This window comes from Varanus komodoensis, unplaced genomic scaffold (assembly GCF_004798865.1).
Source record: "Varanus komodoensis strain SLA01 unplaced genomic scaffold, ASM479886v1 scaffold26, whole genome shotgun sequence".
NCBI classification, from domain to species: domain Eukaryota; kingdom Metazoa; phylum Chordata; class Lepidosauria; order Squamata; family Varanidae; genus Varanus; species Varanus komodoensis.
Window position 1 is genome coordinate 7,302,344 of NW_025335684.1, and position 25,901 is coordinate 7,328,244.

At 50.0% G+C, this 25,901-nt stretch overlaps 2 protein-coding genes across 8 annotated transcripts in view; one reads left to right on the forward strand and one right to left on the reverse strand.

Moving 5' to 3' along the window:
- LOC123024950 (transformation/transcription domain associated protein) overlaps positions 1-6,962 on the reverse strand; it is a 142,099-nt gene extending 135,137 nt beyond the window's left edge. For 6 of the 7 annotated variants that reach the window (XM_044433265.1, XM_044433263.1, XM_044433262.1 and 3 more), the window contains exons 1-2: positions 6,834-6,956; positions 702-868 (exon numbers count right to left, since the gene is read on the reverse strand). In XM_044433265.1, coding sequence (XP_044289200.1) covers positions 702-801 — 100 coding nt within the window. In that variant the 5' untranslated portion in view covers positions 802-868; positions 6,834-6,956. Of the gene's footprint in view, positions 1-701; positions 869-6,833 lie in introns of all 7 variants that reach the window. The other variant, XM_044433259.1, reaches the window with a different exon arrangement.
- A 7,105-nt stretch (positions 6,963-14,067) lies between these two features.
- On the forward strand, positions 14,068-24,539 carry TMEM130 (transmembrane protein 130). Its single transcript, XM_044433661.1, has 8 exons — positions 14,068-14,149; positions 16,763-16,950; positions 17,920-18,113; positions 18,932-19,104; positions 19,572-19,656; positions 21,741-21,979; positions 23,659-23,771; positions 24,357-24,539. Exons 1-8 carry the CDS (start codon positions 14,068-14,070, stop codon positions 24,537-24,539), a joined length of 1,257 nt encoding a protein of 418 aa, XP_044289596.1.
- Positions 24,540-25,901: the final 1,362 nt, after the last annotated feature.

The window sequence follows — 25,901 nt, forward strand, 5'->3', positions numbered from 1 at the left end:
GTTGCTTCTTTGTGAGAGCAGCGGGAAGGGACTGCTGAACCCCAGCCAAGGACTCACACAGCCGGGGCAGCCAGGGACGCCCACAGCAGAGGGGCTCCTGATCCATGGCAAGCTCCAATCTGAGCTTTAGAGGAGCTCTCCATGGCGGCGAGCCTGTTTGGGGAATGGGATTCAGCACGGTGGGCAGCTCTGCTAAAGGCCTGTGGTGAAGGAGGAGCTCCTGGGAATAACCCTGGCTCCCACCAAGCCCTGGTTTGCTAGTCTGGAGCCAACCTCAGGGTCACGTTCATTTCCTTTTCCAGTATAATCCTCCACCCGCTGACAGCCTAATCTACAGTTCGGCGTCCGATCCACAAGTACACTAACCAAGGCCGATGTTAAGAGGGTTCCCCTTCAGAACCAAGCTTTGCACACTCACATGAAGTTCTGGGCTTCCCACCACCAGATCCAAATGTGCCATTTTGCAGTTATACAGCCCTTGCTTAAGAGAGGGCCACTGACTAGCATCAACCATGCTTAGCCTGGACTCGGGCAAATTCTAACCCACGATTAAGGACAAGGAAGATTCGAGGCAGCATTCCATGCCCCCTGAGGCTGGCTCCTACTCTGCAAACCAAAATGTGCGCAGAGCCACGGGTAGGCCTGCGCTGAGCCAGCCTGCGGAGCCGTCAAGGACAAGAGAGTATCGACAGTGAACTTACGCGAATTCACATCCGTCAGCGCTGCCACAAACTGGAGGTATTTTTTCATTAGAGTGGTTTGGTCGACCACGGTGGGTCCTTGAGTCGAAACGAACGCCATTTTTCCCCCTTTGCGTGTCGGCAAGCACTTGCGAAAACAAGATTCAAGACCCCAAGAATCAGCCTGCCTGTTAGAAGCAAAAAGGAGGGTTACTTTGCCGTCACCACCGGGAACTTCAGGAAGGGAAACCCAGATCCCAGCCAAACCCATGGAGTGCCTGTCCCGAGCCTGGTCTGGCTTGCTGTTATATATGAGACTTCACAGTTACCCAGGGACCTAAGAACCTGGCACTGAAGATTCCGATTTTTCCGATTTACATCATTTTTTTTCCAGATTTATATCCTGCCTTTTTCCTACAAAGGGCTCAAAGCAGCTTACATCATTCTCCTCCTCCATCTTATCCCCACAACAACAACCCTGTGAGGTAGGTTGGGCCGAGAGTCTGTGACTGGCCCAAAGTCACCCGGTTGGCTGCATGGCTGAGTGGGGACCAGAACCCAGATCGCCTGAGTCCCAGCCCCATGCTCTTAACCACTACGCCACACTGCCTCTCTTCGCCGACCTCAGTGGGGCCACCTTCACTCTTAAAGTCCGTGATGCGCATGTCAGGCAGTGCAGGCCTGAATGGGCAGCGCCTGCTCATTAGCATCATATTTACAAACCACACTTTTCCTCCCCCAAACGTGCAACTATTAAGGTGGACAGCACACCCAGGGCAGGGTGCAAGAACCGCCCCAGAGAAGACCGCGTTCCCACTCAGCACAACCCAGAACGGAGCCTCCACCGGAGACCTCCCCGTGAGGCGGCCACATGCGTATCGCCCAGCAAAGAGAAAAGGCATCGCTCAAGGGCGGGCAAAAAAGAGGACACCTTCTGCATAGCTGAACTTGCTTGCATAGCACAGGACAGGCTACTAGTGCCCACCAGATATCTTGGACTGCAAATCCCATCATCCCTGACTCTCAGCCATACTGACTGAGGCTTGTGATAGCTGTAATCCAAAGCACTCTGTAGGCGCCAGGCTGCTTACTGCTGTTATAGGCGCAAATCAGGAGCAGAATCATAGGAGGACAATAGTGAGATAATATAGAAGGGACAATGCATCTCGTATAGACGCTTTGTGTGTACTTGCCTCCCATGTATATTATTTATTTATTTTATTAAGACATTTTTATGCCGCCCCATTCGCCGAAGCCTCGGGGCGGCTTACAACATTAAGTTAAAATACAAATACATTAAGCTAAAATACAAACATTAAGTTATAACCTTAAATTAAAATGTTTGTAAAGTGCAGACAGAAAGTTAAAACATAAAAATAACAATATAAAATAAGTCGCCCTGGCCAGGTATACTTGCTTCCAATGTACACTAGCTAAGAGGAGACGGGCAGCTTCAAGCGCACTCTCCCTCCTTCTGATCTTTCTTCTTTTCGCCAGGCTTAAACCGGAGACTCCTTTAGATAGAAGACAACTGCAAACAGAGAACTGCCTTGCGTCCACTTGTGACTGAGAAAACCTTCCTCTGCAAAGCAGGGCATCTGGCCATACATACTAACTCAGTTGCTGTGCGATATCCATGGAAGCAGGCAGTCCTTCAGCCAATCCAAGGTCTACACCATCTGAGGTTTCCAAGGCCATAACTAGTGGTCCCAACCAGACTTGGACACCAGCTGGGAGCCAATAAAGCCAGCGCCTCAACAACGATTTGCACAGGTCAAACCCTTTTCGCTGCTGCGTCGCACAGCAGCCTGCGCATGCAACTCAATGATGCAGAATGGATGCTGCCCCTACATACAATTCTGTTGCAAGAAGAAAAAGAGCTCAACAGGGAGTGACGGCAGGCCAAACCCAGGAGGGGAACCTCCAGAAATTCCTGACTATCCCACAGAGCCTCCGGGAAGTGGAGATGTGTGACAGTGAGCTGTGACTGCCTTTTCCAGGAAAAAATGCAGCTGGTGCACGATCCTCATTGAGCAAAAGCACAGCTGGCTGCAGCGACCAACTATCTAGGAGCAAAAGCCACTGGCTGGAGCAACCCAGCTTTTCAGAAGTTCAGCCCTGCTCCAAGCAGGCTACAGCCCTCCTCCAAGATCAGCTCATCAGGGTCTGTCTCACCTGTCTGTTTCCGGTCTGTGACTGATTTTAGAAACCTGTTCAGGACCCTGCATCAGAGTGCCACATCCACAGGCATCAGACCCAAGAGGAACCATCCACTGGCACATGCCTGGGACCCCGCTGCCATTTTAATTCCTTGGCACGCCCCAATGCGAAGCTACAGCAGGACGATTGCCAGGACTAATTTGTGGGCCAAACTGCCTGGCCCTGCTGCCAAGTAAGCCGAAGGGAGCCCACTGGAAGATGCTCTGCTGACAGGAGACACAGGAAACTGCACTGCAACACAGGCCAGGGAAGGCTGATGCGAACGAAGCCGAAACCCAAGAGGCAAAGAGCAGGTCGGAGACCGCAGAGCGAAACACACGTGCGCGGGCCACTTGTCCTGACCAGCGCCGCCCACAGTGAGGGACGGTGGGAGTTGGAACCAATGCACCAGATCGTCCCCGAGTGGCCCAGCCCTGCATTCCCTGTTGCTGTGGAACCTGAGGCTGTTTCCGCAGGCCTTTTCTGATGGCGTGTTGTGAAAGACATGCCAGCCAATGGAGCAACATAGAGGTGCTATTCCACCCCCCCACACCCCCCGCAAGCAATAAGCAGGCAAGACACAGAATAATCCCTCCTCACAGGTAACATGTGACCCACAACTGGTACGTACGGTACATATAAATGCTTTTTATCAGCCAGACAGACCCTTTGCTCAATGTGCCTAAAACGTTGAGCTGGAAAGAACACACACTGAGGTAGCTGCTTTTTCCAAGCCGGAAGGCGCAGCAACAAGCCATGCCTAACTTCGGTTGACCCTTCTCCAGAGACAGTCCAGAACATTTCCAAGATTCTCAAGATTATATTTCAAAAAATTAAATAGCTGGCTTAGACACCAACCAAGTTGAGGACAACAGTTAATCCAGTGACATATGCTGAATCCCAAGTTTGCATAGCAAATCCACAAACTGAGGAGTACACACAATTGTCTGGTCCACTATCGAGTGTTGTTGCCACTTTCAGCAAAAGAAAAAAAATCCATACTCAAGGAAGCGCGCGATAATAGAGCTGTCATAAAGGGTGCTGGCTGCTGGGTTTCTACCTTGGCCAAGCTTTAGAAATCCCACTTGGATACATGTCCAGAAGTACATCAATGAAATGGAAACCAGAACGGCCATGGGGGATAAGAGCAGCATCTGGCAAGTCCATTAAAAAACCTGCTTGCTCCAGCTGTGTGTCAGATGCCCCTGGAAGCTCGCCTCAGCCATGCCTTGCTTTGCTCCCAGTGCCTGGTTCTCAGGCAACTGCTGCTTCTGAACGGGAACTCACAATTGGCAGACCTAGTATTTACAGATCAATCACATTTCTGTACTGCCCAATAGTCCACAGAACAAGAATCATGCAGTCTAATGGTATAATCAGGCAAAATATGCACACAGAGAAAGGTTTAAAACAAAATCGAAAGGTCTACATCAACTTTCTGTTTCTGTGGCGGTATTTGACAGGCCGGACTGCTGCAAGGAATCTCCTTTCTGTTGGGGGCCATACGCCGGCCCTGGACTGGGCTGCTTCCATTTTTGACACCCCCTTCGCTTTCTCCCACCCCACCCAAGAGACTGCCAAGAGGGCGACAGAGCTCTCCTGCTGAAGGTCTCAACTGACCACTTGGCCAAAGGCCACACGAAATAAGTTAGATGTACCAATTCAGGTGTCCTAGGGAGCCAACTGACGCAATCCTAAAACTGCACAGGTTTGTGCCTTCAAGGTGCAATCGCGTACATGTTTAAGCAGAGAAAAGACCAGCTGCTCCCAGCAGGCCCCAGCCCTTACTCAACTACAAAGGTGCAAAAAGTTAAGAGCCCCCCCCCATTCACACAACACAAGGCAAAAATGGCAAAAGGGGGCATTTCCCCCCTTCTTCACTGAAAGGGAATGCTTCTTCCATGGTCACACTTGCTATAGTACATACACAGTATTGTCTAAAAGCACATTAACCCCGATTAAAATTTAATCGATTAAAACAGATAGATCAATGTCACATTAATCAGAATACAGTATCATCTTCCTGTATTTAATATAGCTGAACTCCACAGTGGCACACTTTTCATGGTATAGCCCTTCCCTTTGATATACAGGAAATGCCGGGGGCGGGGGGAGAGATTTTAGGCTCGAGTTTCACCCAAGGTTTCAGTGAATTGACTATCAGTTCCCCAGTGATAAATGTTTCACTGCGAATGTTTATATTTTGACTTTAAGTGTTTTTACCAGAGATTTTATGTTTGCTTGTTTTTACATATTTACATTCTGGATGTTTTGTATTCTTTTTTTTCTGTTGCAAACCAAACTGTTTCAGGACGTCTCGTCTCCTCCTGCACCTTCTTCAATTCAGCCTTAAAAATTAAACTCGCCCCCATTTTTTATCCTTTGCTATACCCCCCTCAAAACTCCCCAATGGATCTGTCACCTCCAAATTGCCTTCCCACTTTGAAGGAGCTTCCCAGTAATCAACAGGCTTGATCCCTTTCTGCTCCAGGCCAGTATCAGGAAAGCACTGCCACAGCCAGGGTGGGTAACTCAAGGCCCTCATTCCTACTTCCAAGCCACTCAGCAAGTTCAGCAGGCAGAGCGAGAGACAGGACAACAAGAAGGGAAAGGAGGAACGCCCGGCCAAGTCCAGTGCCAGCCACCTGGTATCACCACCACACAGCCATGCGCTGACTGCTCCCCATGAAATGGAAGACCCAAGTTCAAATCCCCACTGAGCCATGAAGGTCCCTGGTTGAGCCTGCCAAAGCGAGCCTTCACTCCCCCCAAGGTTTGTGTGCAGGCAAAGTGGAAAGCATATGCTGACCCAAGCAACCTGGCAGAAAAATGGAGTATGTGTCTATGTGTTGAATACATACATACATACAGAGAGAGAGAAAATGAGCAAGCGTACAGAATGACATACTTTATTTTCACAGGCTGCTTTAGGATGTGAGGGGGAAGTAGAGCAAATTTTATCTATTAACAATGGGCAGTTTCCCCACTGTACTGTTCTCAGATTACATTTCACGGTGCTTGCTTTTATTCCTATTATTGAGCTGATGATAGCTTGTGTCATCTTTACATTTTTTGCTATTACATTACCTATGGATTTATTGACCTACATGGGTCGCCTTGCCCCAGCTAGCTACCATCTGCATGAACTAACCTATTATGCCGATGAAGCTGAGTGGCAAGGGACAACTGGGAAGGGTCATCTATGCTACTACGAGCAACCAGGAAAGAAGGATGCTTGCCTCCAAGGCTGGTTTTTTTTTTTTTTTTTTGGAAAGGAAGCAACCCCACATAGCAAAGCCTGCAGGGTTGAACTGGTGCTCTGGAGACCCAGGATCAGCCTGCACAGAGCACAAAGCTCACTGGGGAAACAACCTTATGCAAGTTCTGCCAGAAAAAAAGCCCTACAACCCCCAGCATGCCCCAGCCCCCTTCGGATGACTTTGAGCCAATCAGTGACTCTCAGCCTAGCCTACCTCACCAGGTTGTTGTGAAGGTGCCAAACAAAAAACAAGAAAGGGAGGAATGATCACTTATACCACCGGGGCTCCTTGGGGAAAAGGGACGCATAGAAACATTACAAGCCTCACTGTAGATGAGAAATGGCTAAAACGGGTAAAGAAACCTATGGATTCCATAGAATCCAATAAGACGACACCGGATAAAGCCAAAGCAGCAAGGAGGGAGCTCCCAATGAGGCCTCTTGCCACAGGTGGCCTGGACGAGGTCTCCGCCCTTCCTTTCCCCACTCCTTTCATCCCCGGCCGCCCCGCCCGACCCCACTCTTCCGCAAGCCACGCCCCTGCACGCGCGCGTGCTCCAATCCCCGCCGCCCTTCCGCAGAGGCCCCGCCCCTTCTTTCCGCTCCGCTAACGGGGGGGAGAGCGAGATCAGCCTAGCGGGGCCCCCTCCCTTTACAAGTTACCCAGCGTCCCCCGCGTCTTTCCCCCCGCTCACCTGCCCAGGCCGCGCCGGATCCTTCATGCCTTCCTTTGTTGCTGCCCCGAGCCTCTCCGCAGCTGCAGCAGCGACGGCATGAAGCCTCCGCCAGCCTGCCTGCCTACCTGCTTGCCTCCCCGCCTTCACTTGCCCGCCTGCTGCGGAAGTCGTGCCTGACGCCACTTCCGGTTCTATGTTCTCCGCATCAGCCTTCTTTCCTTTTCTAGAGAGATATAAAAGTGTAGAGTGACACGACGCCGCCATTTTGTGTTGAAAGTGAAACGGCCGCCCGCACAACAGGGCAGAGGAGTTTCGCCATGTTTGTCGCTGTCAAGAATCGCCTGACCTTAATTCCTTTCTTATCTCATTGCTTCCAGGTCTTCCCCACCTTCCCCATGGATAATACATCTATATGAACAGTAACTGTATACATTTTGCAAGCAGTATAACCATATTCCAGTAATGATGAAACGTAAAAGCGCAAAATATAAGAGAATTAAACTGTATGTTAAAAAATAAAACCGTAGCTGGTTAGTTTAGGAAGGCTTTCTGAAGGTTGTGGCATGCCTGACTCTGGTTGGGCTATTATGGTTTGTTATTATCTATTTTATTCATGGAAATTAACTAAATAGCTCTCTGCAGAAGCGCCAGGAGCGTGCTATCCAGTAACCTCAAGAAAGAACGCTTCTTGGGATAAAGGTGTTTCAGGAGGTGTTAGCAGCTGTCCAAGTGAGACGGAGAGTGAAGGCTCTTCTCTTGGTGAACTCTAATCGGGCCACTCCCCATCTTTGGGACTGCGATTGGCCTGCTGGCCAGAGCTGCTGCAGCTGCAGTCCTGGAGGGCACCAGGTTGCAGAACCCTGCTTTAAGGTGCCACAAGACCTGGGCTGTTTTCACCGCAATGGACTCAGAAGTTGTCATCAGGGCATAGTTGTCAAAGCTCTCTACAGCTGCCTTTCCTAGCTCTACGCTCCCGCCTCCTCTGCGCATCATCCTCCCGGGGGAGCCCCGCCCTCCTGCCCCAGGCAGCGAATGAAATCCCTCTTGCTCTGCGCAGCATCCCTGCCGTTTAACTCAATGGGACTCGCCCCTGTGTTAAGTGCCTTGCCTTCTGCCCCCTTAAATGAGAGCAGAGACGCGCTCAGGTCCGTGTGCCGTGCACTGCGATCCTCACGCATGTGAATTAGAGGCATCCCCCGGTGTGTCGAAGGGACTTGCTCTCGAGGCAGTGTCAGAATCCCGGAATCTCAATTTGAGAAGAGGGAATAAAACTCGGGTTCGTGGGAAAGACCAAGCGTCCAGACCATCTGAGGCTTTATTGTATTACCCCAGGGTTCCCGCGGTACTCACGATAATGCATGCATTACCGGGCAGGCAGAGGTGAACTCTGCTGCCAAGCTTCAACACCATTACAGGGCATTTATAGGTACACAGGTACAGGGCAACTGGTGACAGAATGCAGAGATTTCAATAAGATTCTGAGGTCATCACATACAGAACAGATAAAGGAATGTCAGTCAATCACACAATAACAATGAGATTACAATATTTCCAATGAGATTACAATATTTCCAATTGCTTGTACTGACACTTTAGTTCAGTAGCTTGAACCCATCTCCGGGTCTGCTGAGACAGGTAAATTCAAGCTACTGAAACTATGCATGAACTCAAGACTCTTATCTACTCTAGACATTCTGAATTGGCCAGGGCACATGGAGCCTCTGGACTATCAAAAGATACTTCCTTGTAAACGGAATTTCAACAATGACTATTTCATTGTGAAGGTATATAATGTAAATTTGGACTAAATGGCCTGTGTACTGTAGCTTACAGCTAAAGGTGAGAGAAAGGAACAGGGGATGAAGGCCATTTGAAACAGTGACTTAGCTTGGTTTGAGAGATACAGGATTTGATCCCACAATGCAAAAAGCACACAGAAGTAATGTTTTTCAGACAGGATTTATCCAAATTTTCCCAACATCCGCAGCACAGGGCGCGACGGTGCAGAACTGCACTCAGGACCATGGGATTAGCACGATTTGTGAAAGGGACCTCGGGGTGCTGGTTGACTGCAGGCTGAACATGAGTCAGCTGTGTGATGCGGTGGTCAAGAGGGCGAACACCACCCTTGGTTGCATAGTCAGAAGTGTGGCTTCTAGATCAAAAGAGGTATTACTACCACTCTATACAACTCTGGTGTGTCCGCAACTGGAGTATTGTGTTCATTTTTGGGCCCCTCATTACAGAAGGGATATAGCCAGGTTGGAGTCAGTGCAGCGTAGGGCCACAAGGTTGGTGGCCGGTTTGCAGGGGATGCCGTATGAGGCGAGACTGGGGGAACTGGGTCTCTTCAGCCAGGAGAAGAGGAGACTCGGAGGGGATCTGTTGGCAACATACAGGTATGTGAGGGGATGTCACATGGAGATGGGTAGAGACCTGTTCTCCCCTGCAGAGGAAGGAAGAACGTGCTCCAACGGAGTAAAGCTCAGGGAGCCAAGGTTTCGTTTGGATGCCAGGAAGCACTTCCTGACAGTCAGGACCCCGAGGGTGTGGAATGGGCTTCCACGAGAGATCATTGAGGCCCCATAGGTGTGGGTGTTCAAGGATAGGCTGGACGTCCACATGGTGGGCATGTCGTGAGCGGAGCCGGCTGGTGCCGGAGGCCAGACTAGATGGCCCGGGAGACCCCTTTTGACTCGCTCTGTTTTCTATGTTTCTATGCACACCTGTGCATTGATTTGCACATGTTCTAAAGGGTATACGCACACATCTTTGAGTCTTTAAAGGACCCTCTTTCATAAGGACACCCCTATTTGCCAAAGAGATGTGTGGACAGAGAATAAAAGCTCAGACAGAAAGATCAGATACTACAGATCCTCAGAACCCCGTATCTTTATTTCATCGGGTGCCCAAGGATAGCAGGGTGCTGGGACAGGCAGCCTTCCCCAGATACGGGGCTCCAGGGGAAGAATGTAAGAGTTCCAGTCATAATGGGCTGTCCCCTAACACTGCCTCTGGGAGAGACCCCTGGGAAAAGGGGGGGGAGGCTGTGAAAGAGCGCAGCAGCTGTACCCACATTGTCTGCAGCACAGTTAATTCGCTGGATTTCTCTATTAAGTGGAGCAATTCATTGACTGCAGTGCTTTAGTGATCTGGGCAATTTACTGATTGCAATTACTGACTGAGGTGAGCTCATTAGGAGTTGCAACGGTTCATTTGGAGGGGGGTGTTTTTCAATGGTGATACAGGTGTATACACACACAAGGGGGAAAAAACCACAAATGTCTGTGTGTTACATTTATATGCCTCCCTTCGCTCAAGTCTTTTGGGTGAGTTCCTTCCTCCGCCACACCTCTGTAGGAGGGTTATGCTGAAAGGGCTTGTAATCCTATCCTTCAGTGCAATAGTTTTGAAGAAGTGGGATATAAGTTCAACTGCAGGAATGAAAATCAAGATCTCTCTGATCTGAATGTTGTCTTTACATGAAACTGTCTGGTTAGCGTTAAAGTGAATTTCTACGCATGTCTAGACAGAAAGAAATTCAACTACTTCCACAAGCCCCATCCAGCATGACACCCTGGAGCATGCTGGGAGTTGTAGGGTTTTTTTCTGTCTAAATTTGCATAGGCTTGCCTCCTGGGGCAACCTGTTCTTCTCACAGCCTCAGTCTACTAGCTGCAATAGGAGGATAATTATACCGACCAGCCTTGCAGGGTTGTTGTGACTACCATGGCAATGTTTGTGAGATGTTCTCAGCAGGCTAAAATGTTCTAATGTGATTGATTCCTGATTGGCTGGCATTCATGATTGCGTTTAAAGAAGGATTGGAGTCCTACATCACACAGAACCATTGAAATTAATGGGGCACACGAGCCCCATCCATCAAATGGGGCTAATCTAAGTAGTTAGGGACAGTCTATTGTTGTAAGCACAGGTCATAAGACATATGCACAGAGGAAAAAACACTATATGTATCTCCTTACATAAATAAATTCTAAAATTCTAAAATGTTAAAATCCCAAATGTATGACTGCAGTCATGACAATAAAAAAAGCCTAACACTTCAAGTATGACTATATTAGGTTGCAACCCAAAGTGTTTGTGTGAAGATTTTTTTAAAAAAATGACCCAAGTATGGTGCCATTTCTGTATTGCCCAAGGGCCAAAGCTATCTGGGTGGTTTATAAGTGTTCATAATAAAGACCAATGTCCTTGCTTTTGAGAGAGAGTGAGAGAGATCGTCTGCTTTTCTTTCCAGGGAATGAGGGTTAATTTCAGCCCAATTCTGGACTACAGCATTCTAAATTTAGAATATGGAAGGCCGGCAGCTGTGCCGACCTCTTCTATTGATCTGGAAACTGTGTCATTAGCAAGCTGTCTTGAACATTTGTCAATACCAGCATGAAAGATGACTTTTCCGGCCATTTTGTTCCTACTCCCTCTTATTTCTAAGTGCCCAGCCGTGAGTAACCCATGTGCTTTTTTGCACAGACAAAAGTCGCATAATTCACTCTAGCAGTTAAGGAGACCTCTCCTGGCTGCACTCAAAGACTGCCATCTGAGTGAAAAGGATTCGGCAAGGATTCTGCTTCTATATGGAAAGGAGTTTGCATCCCACCTTGGATCTTGACCGTTCATTTATTGTTTGAGCACAGTCAAATATTTCCATCCCTCAGGTAGCTTCCTTGAACTACTTTCACTCCAAATGCCTAGTGGTTATCATACCATGGCTGCTGATTGTTTTTGCTCATATTTATTCAGGTGTGCTTAGAACTAAGAACTGCAGCAAGATCTGGCAGTCTAGAGCATTCCTGCTCAGGCTGCCAGCCAGGCAGCCATGCCCCCTTTCAAGAAACTCCATTCCATCTCCCCTTCTCCCTGCCCCCAGTCTTGGTTTCCACTTTGCTTTTTCACCCAGCTCAAACCATCCTTAAGATATTGGGAGGGGATTTTTTGTCCCCTTAAGGTTTCCTTTTAAAAATGTTCTTTGCCGTTCCGAAGAGTTCGATGTTCCATCTGAGTGTCCTTGTGCTTTCCCCTTGCTCACAGGGGTGCTTTTTGCTTGCATGAGAATACATTTGTGGTCTTTAGAGCAAGGAACACAGGGCTTCCCCTCCTAGGATCTCAGTCCATCTGTATTAATGCAACAGTCACATTTTATTGCTTTGACCACTGGATTGGTTTAATGTAGGTAATTTTATTGATTGCGTTAATGTTTTGACTATGTCCTAGGATGCCTTACATGGGGGATGGCATACAAAAGTTTTAAATAAATAAATGTGAGAAACCCAGCCCCTGCCAGCGTGCTCTCCCTAGATGGACTCAAAGGCCATCTCGGTGAAAATAATCATTTAAAAAGAGGATGGAGAGTTGAAAATGCCCCTTCTGCCAGCCGCCACCTGATATACTAGCACTGGGTGTACAGAAGTCCCTGAGATCGGAGACGTCCTTCTAAACGGTGGCAGCCAGAGTGAGAGCTCTGGTGGCTCCACTGGCTAGGGAATGATCTCACTGAGACCTGCCCTCCGGCAGCAGTAGGGTCTTTTCAGCCCCAGATTTAGCCCACACTCTTCTCCGGGGCATTTATTGATATTTCATAACACATGATGGGGCATTCATCTCAGCTGTCTTTGAGCAAACTTAAGTTTTGGGGGTTTTTTTACTGAAATGTATTCTAGCTCTTTAAGTTGCTTGAAATTTTGCATACTGAATTTTTATGGTGCATTTTATTATCTGCATTATCTGTAATCGTATTAATTGTTGCGAACCACCCAGAGAACTTTACCAGTGCACTGGGGTAGTATAGAGAAGAAGATGACATTGATGCTATTAATAACAAAAAGAACATGAAAAGAGGGAGTGCTCTTATTCACCAAAGACACCATGAAGGACATCAGCAAATGCATACAAATATAGATTTTTTTATTCAGTGTTTGGAAATGAGATCATTTCCTAATGAGAACGTGCTGGCAACCTCTTCTCTGCATTCTAAACAGAAATCTGGTTCTCCCTACCCAGTATTTTCGTGGTTCACATCTGGGTGAGAAGAGAAGCACTTAGGAAAATATTAGGCTCTGGACTTTATGTTCTGCCGAGGGCTCCTTGCCGTGCATCATTTTGCTCATTCCAGATGGTCCCACTGGGCCCTCTCCCCTTCACTTTCCGAAGCCAGCTCTGTGTCTGCTGAAGGGCCACATTCCCATCCTGCTGAATGCCCAAAGTTAGGGCTGGCCCAGCTTTGAGCAGACTGAAGCAGCTGCAAGGCATTGGAGAAGAAATCCCCCAATTTCTTGCTTGCCCCAGACCCCAAAAGCTAGTCTGCTGCCTTCGGCTACATTGCAAGAGGTGGTTCTGTTGACAGGGCCGAATTAAATCCATTTACATATTTATTTCATTTCTATACTGCCCAGTAGCCAAGGATCTCTGGGCAGTTAACAGGGGTTAAAAGACAAAGGTACACACACACACACTAATTTAAAAGACTAAAACTGGCCTACCAATCGCTCTGATTCAGCACAGAAACAACAGTACTGAATAAAATGCAATACATTAAAGCAAAGTTTCACAGTTAGACTGTGAAAATGCCAGGAAAATAAAAAAAGGGTTTCACCTGGCACCAAACAGAATACAAAGGAGGTGTCAGGTGCACCTCTCTATAAAGCTCATTCCAAAACGGGGCGGGGGGCACAGCCAAGACCACCCTCCTCCCGGTAGCCACCTGCCCCACTTCCTTTGGAAGGGGCTCCCTTAAACAACAACAACAACAACAACAACAACAATATGTTACTGTTTGGTATTTTTACTTCCTTACCAAGCACGCTTTTTGCGCAGACAAGCCCAGGTCTGGCACCAGGCAGGGACCGCTCCCGGGCAACCGGGAGGGGCTCGGCCAGCCGGTCCCAGCCGCCCGGCCGCGGGAGAAGGCAGCCCGGGCTGAGCCCCGGCGCACCCGGCTGCTGCCAGCGCGGGGGGCCGGCGTGTGCCTCCCGCGGGCTTGATCCTGGCTCGCCGCCCCGCTCGGGCCCGTCTCCCCCTCGAGCGAGAACTTTTCTGCCGGGAAAGGGCGTGAACCGGCCGCCGCAGGCCGGGGCGGCTCGGCGGGCTGCAGTGCCCCGGCTCGGCCCTAGGGGGCAGCACCTGCCCTCCAGGCTCGCCCGGCGGCTCCTTAGGGTAAACGCGGCGGGCAGGCGGAGGGGCTGAAGATGAAGCGGGGCTGAGCAGGCGGCGTCCCCCCTCGGCAGCTCCCTCTCCAATGGCTCTGGCGGCTTCCTCCCTGGCCCTCTTGCAGGTCGTCTGCGCGATGCTCCTCCTGCTCCATGCCAGGTCGGCTGCGGGTAAGACGGATCTGTCCCTGTCTCCGGGGGGAGGGGGCGGGAGCTGGGAACTGTGCGGACCCCGAGATGCGAGGCTGTCCTGCAGGGAAGATTTCGGGTGCCCGGCCCCTCCCTGGCCTCCCGCAAGCGCCGGTCCCCGTCCAAGGCGTCCAAGTGGGATAGAAAGAGCATCTCCTCGCCCCACGAGCATGACTCATTTCAATGATGCCGGGCATCCTTGGCCGATGGAGAGGCGGGCATTGCCTGAGTTCCCGGGGTCCGGCGGGGCTCAGGCGAGATGGTGAAACTGTGGGTGGCCCCCACGGGAGCAAGCTGCTTTGGGGGCTCTCCTGGACCCCAGCGCTGAGCCCTTTGGGGGCTTCGCCTTCTGCGCTCTGGACGAAGGGTGCTCCATAAAGGACACCTTCTCAGCGGAGAGAGCAAGCAAGACCCCAGCCGCAGCGGCAGCTCTGGGCTGAGCGAGGGGAGCAGGTCCCTTCTCGAGGTGCTCTGCAAAGAACGGGGACCAAGCAGCCCCCTGGGATATTCCATGCCCCGCCCGTGATTTTTATTTTTATTTTTGTTCTCATCTCTGACCTCCAGAATCGAGGGCTAGAAGCAACAGAGAGGTTTGGGGCTTGGCTTTGTTATTTTATGAGTGTTTGCTTTTTACAGCTTGCTGATGATTGTGTTTCTCGGTTTGCTCATCGCACAGCTGTGTTAATGTTTGACAAACAAGGCATGGGAATATCCAGAATATAGCCTTGTGGCCCAGTGCATGATCTGGGAGTACCAGTCCATCTGCCCACCTACTTCAAATAACCAACGGGCTCCTCTCCAGGGAAACAGCTTGTGAAAGGTCTCTTAAACTTCTGGATCATATTCGTTTTTCACTGTTAAACTCACCATCAGGATCTGAGCATGGGCGCAGTGGGGGTTGTCATTGAAATGCGGGTTATCGTGTTGTCTGAACCCCGCCACAAACAACCAACCAACCCATAGTGAACAACCCACCGTAATACCATGGCCCCACTCATAAGCACCTGCGGTAGAACGATTTACCCTACTTACAACCAAGTTTAATTCAACCTCTCCAGGAATGAAGTCAGTGCGTTCCTGTTCCATGATATGAATGAATGTATGCAATTATGCAAAGAGGTTCATTACCACTTCCTATTTTAAGCCACTTGCTTATTCTGGATATGTTTAATTCATTGAACTGCCCTGGGCTGGACATTTTGCATTTCATTGCCCTTCGATTCTGCTCTTTCCAGTTTCCCCTCTGCACCAAGGATGGGGACTCTCAGGCCCAAGGGCCAAATCTGGGAGACCTGAGGCTTCCCAGAGAGAGACTCCCTTCTCTGGACTCACACTCTGTACTTAAGCCCAGATCCTTCAGTGTTTCCCAGCATCGGGGCAGTTTCCCCCATCCTAAAAGGTTAACGACCCTCTCCTGTGGCTTAGCTGTGGAACATGGGAGCTGTAGGCTAAAACGGTCTGCATTTTATTGTCTTTTTGGCTCCACTCTTGGCTTGGTCCCTCTCCCTCGAGCCTCACCCACCAGCCCGCACGAGTTTCTCTGAACTCAGATAGACTCTGGAGTTCTGCAGGCCTGCTCTGCTCTTGACACAGACCTTGGCTGGAACTGATTCTGCCGGGAAACAAGGTAGGAGCTCCCACATGCCTCCTTTCCCAACAGAATCACTGCCGCCGTGTGGCAATTTCCAGCAGTGTGGCAATGACAGCCAGGGAGGTGGCCCGTGTGTTGCACTGCTAACAGGTCCGCAGGAAATAGGCCGAAGAGATAATATACCCAGCCGCAACGTGGAGCAAAGGTGAAGGCACCCCATCCATGACATTGGCATGTCCTGTGCGCCAACAGCAGGGGCAAACAGGGTCTGGCAGCAGGAGGGAGAAGGGGGCTAGTGAAGGCGAAGACGGAGACCCCAGTGAAATGCTCTGGAGACGTCCTTCCAGTGGGGCCACCAGCGTCCCTTCTCAGCACCTTGCCTCCAGGGCCACCAGAGCTCTGGAGCTTGAATTAGCCAGATGGACTGGACTTTGTGTGTCAGCAGAAGCCCATAGGCCGCCCTACTGGTCTGTCAGCCAAAGCCATTGCTCGAAGGCAGTCAGCTGACTTCAGAAGCCAATGAGGGCCCGCCGGTCCTTATAAAAATGTCTCCTTCCAAGCCAGCGCTTCACTTTGAGCCACTTGCTCTGGAAGTGACTGAGCTGTTTCAAAACTAATGTTATGGTTTTATTAAATTAGTATTACATGTGTGAAGTTGTATTGTTTACTGTTTAAGTGTTTACTATTTAAGTTGCTATTAAATCATGGTTTTGTTATTATTAAGCTGCTTTGGCTGGGCTTTGCCATAAAAAGGTGACCTATAAGTATTTTAATCATGATATATAGCTCAACTGCTGCAAAGCTGTATTGGAAATATACATGGATGCTTTAGCAACAGCTTCTCAGGTTGGATTTCAAATCTATAGGGGTCAACTCTGTCTCCACTGTTTACCTCGAAAATGCACTACCGAGAATGTTGCAATGGTTATTGCTTCACTGTCATGAAATCTATCAGAAAACCCTCTTAAATTAAGAGATGTGACCTTCAGTAATTGTTCCTGCAGTCCGTTATGACCTGGAAATCGCCAACGACGGTCCCATCACTACAGAAGCACACGCCGTGATTCATTCCACGCTGCATATAAAGAATAGAGGCATTTCACTCATTGGTGGTCAGAAGTACCGTTTTCACTGGATTTATGCTCCTCTGACTTTGTTGGAGAAAACCGAGCATGGGGAGAACTCTGTCATTGTAGTGACTAGTCCGTTTCCAGGTATCTTCCCCATTTCTGTCCAGGTGACACACCGAGGCTGCTGGTTCTGTCAGACCCTTGCAAGAAACCTAACACTGCTAAAGGTATCAGGTAATATATATGTATATGTGGATATTTTGTTACATGTGCCAGGGATAAGAGATGCCACGGGATGCTTCCAGAGATGCTGTACGGGGCCAGGTGTCGTTGGAGGGAGAGATCACCTGGGAACAGCCCTTCATCCGTATCTGTCTTGTGACCACCACCTGGAGATGCCAGAGGAATCCTCAGCGCCCTTGAATAAGCCCAGATCCCAGAGTCCACCATGCAGATGCCACAGTGGGCCAGCTTTCCCAGCTTGCACGAAGTCCATGGGGCTTGTGGAGCAATTCTTTCTGTTGTGCCTTTTTGTGCAAGCTTAGTTGCAGAAACATCCGCAAAAGCAGAAACACTGATCATAAGTCAGCAAACTGCCTTCCCCATAAAGCAGGAATATGTGCATTATGAGGTAGAATTGGTGCAATTTGGGCTGACTGGCACATTTTCCAAAGTGCAAATTTTCATAAATATGCACGTTCATAAATATGCACTTTCAGGAATATGCAAGTAGGCACACATGTATCTGCATACATTTGAAATCCACAGATTGACTGGCTTGCTTTCTGGTGGTGTGTCCCCAGCCAACCTCCTGCCAGGCCGTGGGTCTCCCCGATGTCCCCAGCGTGTCCCCAGAGGCCACTTGAGGTTCCAATGGTGCCCTGGACCTCCGTTACTGCTTTCTCCTTGGACAGCTATGTTCTCACACTCCCTCCAGTCTCTCCGGGAGATCCTTTCTGGCTAACCATCGCTTGCAAACTGGGGAAGGCTGGGTGTTACAGGCCCTTCTGCTACCGAGACATGCCTCCTGAGCAACGCCTTTCCTCCTCAGGTGGGAAGGTGTGTAAAGACGGTGGATGAGACATAACTAGTACGTTCTGTCTTGGTCTCTTTCTTCTGCAGAGTTCATTGTAGGAAATCTGACTGTCACCCCAGTAGAAGACCGCACGGTGACCGGCGATCAGCCTGTACCAGCCACTCTGACCCGGCTGTCGTTCTTCCTTCACGATCCAAGTCATTACTTTAAGTTGGCATCCTTTATTTACAACTGGGATTTCGGAGATGGGTACGTAGCTATAGATCTCTCCTCCTGCCTGGTCCCTCTGGCTGTACACTTCATTTTAATTTTAGGAAATAATCCCAAATGAAGTTAGCTCACAGCTAGATTTAGTCCTGCTTCGAGCAGATCCATGGGCGTGCAATCAACTGAGTGACGACTAATTCATGAAAGGTCTGCAATTGGTAGCCGGGGCGGTGGGGGGATGACTTTTAGGGGGGCAGGATCTGTGAAAATGAGAGCTCTCCAGCAGTGCTAAATCTGATCCTTTTAGCTGCTTGCAAACAAGCTAAAGTTAACCTTTGGAGCATTTCGTGATGGAACAGATGTTATTTTCCCCTAAAATAAATAACTGAATTATTTTATTAAATAAATGGATCAAGTTTTGGTCACCTGGAAGCTGTGGCCAGAGGAGGGAGTGGAGTCAAGGTGACCTAAATACCCCCCACCCCTCCAGAAAACACCTGTCTCTGGTCTATAAGACTTCAGCCTATAGATGGTGGAAGTGTGACTACGCCATGGCCATGTTGTCATGCATAGATAGGGGTGGATGACTTAGGGGGTCAGGGCCCATTGCACCCCACACTTCCCCAGGTACACCCCTCTGCCACAGCCCTGTGGCTAAAATTGGCAATGAAGCAACCAAAAAAGCAAAAGAGTCAATTTTCCTCAAAAAAAAAAAGCCTTGTTGGATGGCAAATTGTGCTTCTGGGAAGCTTGCCAGATAAAGGTTGAGTTTTTCAGCAGGGCACACTCCCAATTCCACATGCCCTGCAAGCTCCCTCTGAAAGAGAAGAAGCTGCAGCTGTTGCCCTCGTTGTGTGCAGGACTGAGCTGACAACGCAAGAGTCCTCCGTCTACCACAATTATTCCACTGCTGGGACTTGCGTGGTCCACCTGGACGTGACGGCGGAATGGAAGCCAGATGGGACAAGTGTGGCGCATCCCTGGAGCATCTTCCAGAAAACAGGGCATTTTGCTGCTACGCTGGAGCTGCTGGGTAAAGTCACGTAGATCAGAACATTCCAAGCAAGGTCGGATTCGGGACCCCGAGGGCTGCATGTCCAGGGGAGCGGATTCCCCCTGATCTTACCCTCCCGGGTGATCCCAGCCAGCTCAGCTTCCTTTGCTGCGCTTTCCTGGTGGGCAAGAGCTGTCTCCCACCGGGATCCCCAGCAAAGATGGGAGAGAAGAGCAGCAGCACAAGCAGTGGGTAGCCATTGTGGTGAGAAGGTCGAGTTTCTGGAGGACCCTTCCTGATGGGTGCCCAAGATGCAGAGCTGTCACTGATAGATCTGCAGAGGTGTTGGGCTTCAATGCCCAGCATCTCCGGCCATTGGCCTGCGAGCGGAGGCTCTGGAGAACTGAAGGCCCAAACGGCCGGCAGCCCGCTTTGCCGACACCGGTGCCTCCACCCCTGCAGCCTTTCTAGCCACGCCTCTCTAGCCCTTCGCCTCTTTGTTCTAGATGCTGTACGGAGTATTAATATCACAGGCTCCACGGACGTGCATGTGATGGAGAACGTCAATTTATCTGTGCACATCCAAGGCAGGTAAGCAATCAGTTGAAGATGCAGAACAAAGAGCGAGCAACCCTGACGCTTTCCATGTTCCCAAAGTCATCCAGAAGGCGCTCTAGGCAGCTCGGGGCATAGCCAGTTGCACGCAAAGCCAGAGCAGAAAGGGGGTGAAGTCCCTCCAGCGGCCCACCCCTCCCTCCACCCCGACCCCTCAGGGGTTGCCTGATCGTCAAGAACTGCCTGCAGGGATGGGCAGTGTGGTGGAGTGGGCAGAGTGCTAGGCTGAGACTCAGGAGACCTGGGTTCGAGTCCCCACTCAGCTCTGGATGACTTTGGGCCAGTCGCTTACTCTCAGCCTAACCTACCTCTCAGGGTTTTTGCTGTGAGCGTAAAACAGAGATGGTTTTTAAGTCCCCTTGGGTCCCTCTCCTCTCTCTACCTGTTGTGGGGGATGTGGAAAGATGGTGTGTGAGTCACTGGCCAGTTCCCACCCATGCTGCTTGTTGATGGGTTGACGTCTCGCTCTTCGCAGTAGACTGCTAAAAACAACCATAGGAACAACCCCGAATTTTCTCATCTCCAGTTCACCCACTATATCTTTTTGTACTCTAGACTGTGAACCTGAGGGCAGGGGTGCTGCCACATTTTCGTACACTGTGCTAGGAACACAACTGTGTCTCTCAGGGTCATCACGGACAGCTCAGGAGCTAAAGCAAACAGAGGGGTGGTGAGGTCAGACGTGCCCAGAATCAAGTGCCCGGCCTCCGGGGAGCAGACTGCCCCAGAGGCAGCTATGCAGGGCTGCAGTAATCTGCATTTGCTGGCAGGACCCGGGTCCAAAGAGCGTGCGTCCGTCTGTGAACTCAAAGGTCTGTTGGCCCTTCTTCCAAACACATCAGCGCAGCAAAAAGTCACATCTCCAGGCAAAATCTGACGCGCCTCGTCTAAAAATAATCAGATCATGAGCTGTGGCTGGTTTTGCTTTCTGCTCTCAGGCGGTGTTTACACATGGCCGGCTGGGTGGTCACCCCCCTTCAGTGGAAGGTGGAAAAGAGCAAGAAGAGGAAGTGAGAGACAATGTGGCATAGTAGTTAAGGGCACCAGACTGTGGATCAAGTCTTCTGGGTTCTATATAACTATGGAACCCGCTGGGTGGCTTTGGGCCAGTCACAGACTCTCAGGTTATTTATTGTGATTTATATCCTGCCTTTTTCTACAAAGGGCTCAAGGCAGCTTACATCATCTCTCCTTCTCCATCTTATCCCCACAACAACAACCCTGTGAGGCAGGTTGGGCTGAGAGTCTGTGACTGGCCCAAAGTCACCCAGTTGGCTCCATGGCTGAGTGGGGACTAGAACCCAGATTGCCCGAGTCCCAGTCCCATGCTCTTAACCACTACGCCACACTGGCTCGGTTAGCCTACCTCACAGGGCTGTTGTTGTGAGGATCAAATGGAGAGGAGGCGAACATTGTGCACCATGTCGGATTCCTTGCAAGAGGAAGAAAGGTGGGGTGTGAATTGAACCTGAGGTAGCAAATCGAATGAGCACGACAATAATACACCTCCAAGAGGGAAGGATCTAGAGAGGGTGGCCACTTCGGAAGCATCCCCAAAGAGGGCAGCGTTCTATCATGTGTTAGTCTCCGGAAGCACATCAAAAGCAGGGCTGGGGTCGGGAGGCGCATGGTCTCCCTGCCAGTGTTGCTGAATCCAGCCGGCATCACCCCGACCATTGGTGGGACCACCGACGTTCAGCCACGCTGGGATGGCTGCAGGCTCCCCAGAGCAGGGGTGGGCAGGAGACGTTTCAGGAGATCGGTCTGTCTGTCCGGGGATAGTCCGCCATGGGTTGGTGAGGGTTCCCCCCTCCAAATGGTTTAACAGTCAGAGAATCCTTTTCCCATTCTAAACTAGGCCACAAGGAAGCTTGGGAGGAAGCAGGTGAAGAGGGCTGGCATGAGGGCGAGCTCTGGCTCTGAGATGAAACACAGAAACAGAGCGAGTCAGAAGGGGCCTCCCGGGCTATCTAGTCGGACCCCCGGCTCCAGCCAGCTCCACTCATGACATGCCTCCCCTATGGAAAGAACCCTCCTCTCCTCGCCTTTCCTGCACCCAGGCTGAAGATTCCTCCTCATTCCTTGCTGCCTTTCAGCCCCCCGCTCAGCTTGTGCTGGTTAATCAAGATGGAGTGCATCTCACTCCAAGGTGACGGCTGCCACCGGGTGGTGACCAACGAAACCTCCTACAGCCTGAGCCACGTCTTCAGCGACCCCGGGCAGTACTGCCTCAGCGTGCGGGTGGAGAACGGCGTGAGCACGTTGCAATCCTACCAGGCGATTCAAGTCAAGCCGTCAGGTGAGAGACGGGAGCGGGAGCTCACAGGCCGGGCGCCTGCATGTTCCTTCCTCGCTTGCGATGGGGCTCCCCGGCTCTAGTGAGCCGTGCGAGAGGGAGTGGAACCAGGACTCTCTGGGACCGGGTCTTCCGCAGCAGCAGGGGTGCAGTCACTCAGTCCACTCGGGGGCACCTTGAGGCACCTGGTCCTTTTCTGTGGAACTCCCTACCTGCTGCTGCCGGACAGGCGTGGCTTTGCCCTTGGAACCCGCTGCAGAAACCAAGCTCCCCTGACAGCTCTTCCGTACTTTATTAGCACAATCTGATTTGAATTATTTGAGAAACATAGATGCAGAGTGAGTCAGAAGGGGTCTCCTGGATCATCTAGTCCGGCCCCCGGCTCCAGCCGGCTCTGCTCATGGCATGCCTACATTTAAATTCTGCATTTTCTTATTTTGATTTTAGTAGTGGTGATTAATCATTCTTGCTCTTTTATTGTTCCTATTTTATTGTTCATCTCTTGGCTATTTTACTGGATGTGGCGCAATCTGATTTGTGTCAATGAATGAAATAATAGTATGCAGATCTGCTTCCTTCAGAAATTCCTCTCCACCAGGCAGAAATCCTGACATTACCTGGAGGGAAATGCATTTTCCCAGGAGCCATATCTTGTTGGTTTATATATTTATTTCAGTGGTATCCTGCCCCTTAGCCCTTAGGGCTCTCCAGGCAGTTTACAGAATATATAAAACATCACAACCCGTGCTTTTTTTGTAAGAAAAAAGGTGCTGGAACTCATGAAATTATTTACCTTTCACACATAGTCAATCACTGTACACACACCCACACACGTCAGTTGTGTAACAAAACATATCGGTCGCCGCCCGCAGTAAGCACTCAGCGCGCGACCACATGACCAATCGCAAGCCGAGCAGCGCCATCACAACCAGCGTGGACGAAGTACGCACGCATCAGACTCGCCGCACAAGCAGCCCGCAGGCACCGTTTTAATGATTTTGCCGCCGACCTGCTACGCTCAACAGGGCGATTCAAATCCACGTGGACCAAACATCAAATTTTCAAAAGTTACTTTTAAAACTTGGGCAATCTGTCGAAAAAAGGTGCCGGAACTCCGTTCCAGTGCGTTCTATGACAAAAAAAGCACTGTTCACAACAATAAAATCAATTAAAACCAGATCCACAGCATTTGAGAACTCCAGGTGATTAAAATTAGAACATGGCATAAAACAGCATAGGTGAAAACAATATGAAAATCCGTCTATCTGTTCAAATATCTGGTGAATACACAGGTCTTCACCTGGCGCCTCAAAGAGAGCGATGACTGGAGATGGGGTGCCACCATGAAGAAGGCCCTTCCCTTGACTGTCACTCCCCCCCCCCCATGCTGTCGTGTGAAGCATTTGAGACATGGCTGCTCCTAAGAGGGCAGTGGAGACTCATCCCCTTTATGACGTCCTGCTCTTGGTGGAGACGAAGCCTGCATTTCTTTCTCTCTACCCATCTGCTTCTATTCAGGCTCTCCTTGGGAGCTGTGGCTTCAGGGGGGATCCTGGTGGGGGCTACACTTCCCTGTGTAGAGTGCAGCACTGGGATGTAGCCCTGCCCATTCTGTTGCTCAAACTGCACGTGCTCAGACGCCACGGCCCCCATCCAAGCGTTCTCCCCATCCTCTCCTCCAGGCCTTCATCCGGCTTTCCTGGCCCTGCCATGCATCACGCTCCTGGCAGCTGTGCTGGGATTAGGTGTCTACATGACGCTCCGAGGACATGCGCAGCAAAAGGATCTCGTGGAGGTATGACCGTAAAGTTTCCCCGTGTTCTAAAAGTGCTTGAGCTTCATTGAAGAGTCTCTCCTTTGTTCCTCCAGGACACAAAAAGTGGTGGGAGAAGTGGCTGAAACTGGGAAACAGTTGTCTGATCCATTCCCAGACATCCAGTTACTGGGAGCAATGGGGTGGGAAGCTTCCTATAAGAAAAGCACGTTCATTAATAACATTTCTATACCACCCTTTGATTTTTTAAATGCAGGGTAGTTTGCAATATATCATAGAAACATAGGACACAAATGCAAAACAACAACAACAACAACCAATGTGAATAGAATAGAATAGAATAGAATAGCTGACATGAAAACATTTGAGAAGCTGGAAGCTAGGGAAAATATAATAGTCTAAAAGCATTTAACCAAAACCAACCATTGACATCAAATCAATAACTTTAATAAAATAGCTAATTTAATTAAATCTTGGAATTGATGAACTGAATCGAGGGACTCATCAACTAATTCGCAGAGCTCTTCCTGGAGAGCTTCTTTGCTACCCCAACCCTTCGTTTCCTAGTTACGGAGCTGACTTGGTTCTCTGCTGTTTTCACTACAGGTGGCTGACTTTGACTTCTCCCCCATGTCCGACAAAGCGTCCTCCGGGCCTGGGTGGAGCTGCAGTCAACTGTGTTGCCAGAGTTGCTTCCTGTGGCCAGTGCAGGAGCCATGCAGCACCCCTGCAGAGCATCGCCGCCTTTTGCACCCCTTGCACAAGCCCGTGAAAATGTACACCACGTGAAGGAAGCGGCTTCCTGTCTCCCGTGTCTTCCCACCTCTGCCGTGCTGCACTCATCCCGCTGCTCTGGAGCGCTTCTTGGATAATCGCTGGGATGGTTGGGTTTTTGTTGGTGTGCCCAAAGGCAAATTCTTGGTTAGGCCCAGGGCTGTTAGATGATTACCTCTGCAGCTCCGAAACAATCGTCGTAAAGCTGAATTTACGGAGCAGACTTGTGCATCTTTAGTCAAGCAATTGAATAACAGAGCTACTCACTCTCCGCTAAGTGTGTTCAGCAGGTGAACAAGCACTTATTATATTCATATATCTAAGGCCTTGTTTGCACATAACGACCACCCGAATTATGTGTTGAGCATGTGTTGTTATTGAATCATGCGCTGCTGGTAAGTTGTGGGTTGTTACATGTGAAGCTGCACTAAGATTCCTGGCTTGTTCATTATAAACACCCTGGAATAGAAGCTGTGGCTTGTCAGGTTGTGAATTCTGGGTTGTTCGAGGCTAACAATCCATAGTTAAAACATAGTGCAGAGGTTGTATGGAACAGCCTCCAATTCAACAAGAACCCATGTTCAACCCATACTATGGTTACATGCAAACCAGGTCCAATCATATGTACTCTTTACCGTCAGTGGAGACTGGCGATATCAGTAGGGCTGTCTTGCTACTCTGGCTTTCAGCCTGAACTTTCTATGGAAGCATCCACAATGCTGAAGCAGAGCCCCACACAGGTCCAGCACCATGGATAGCTCCTTTAAAGCTCACACCGATGCTCCGAGTAGATGTACCAGCCCACTCACTTTGGAGCCTTTGCCACACTGCGACAGGGGTCCAAAGCGGCTCGTCGGTTTGCTTGCAGGTGCTTCTGTACAACCCTCAGGCCTTTCCTGCCTCTTACTTTTCTTTGCTATCTCAAGTCAAACTAGAACCGGCAGGGAGCAGTACCCACTCCTGCTCCCTTCAATATGTACGTGCCTTTGGATTGCCAGTCAGCTTGCTATATTTGCAGAGAGCTCTTTAGAATTTAGATCTTTCTCCTTCCTTTTTTGAAAAAGGATCCTTGGCTGAGACGCTGACATTTATCTTGGTTCTGCTTAAAATATATCTCTGTTCAATAAGGTACTCATTAAACTGATAAAGGCACCCAGATTCCAAGGCAGAGGTCTCAAACCACCGGTCGGGGCCTGCATCCTCCTGATGTCCCAATTTGGCCACCTGGAACTGCCCCAGTGGCCACGTCCCTTTCTCTTGGTCCGCCCTTGCTTGCACAATCACCAGTATATCTCCTCACATGCTGGTCTGAAAGGACAGAACGCTCTCCTAAGGCTTAGCTTTTGGCAGCAAGAACTTCAGCTGCAATGTGCTTGA

What these genes read in the sequence shown, in the direction of transcription:
- TMEM130 (XM_044433661.1), top strand. Translation starts at nt 14,068, where the DNA reads ATGGCTCTGGCGGCTTCCTCCCTGGCCCTCTTGCAGGTCGTCTGCGCG. An exon ending in CCATGCCAGGTCGGCTGCGG is followed by an intron (nt 14,150 to 16,762) that starts GTAAGACGGATC and finishes TTGTTCCTGCAG; the next exon opens with TCCGTTATGACCTGGAAATC. An exon ending in ATGGGGAGAACTCTGTCATT is followed by an intron (nt 16,951 to 17,919) that starts GTAGTGACTAGT and finishes AGACATAACTAG; the next exon opens with TACGTTCTGTCTTGGTCTCT.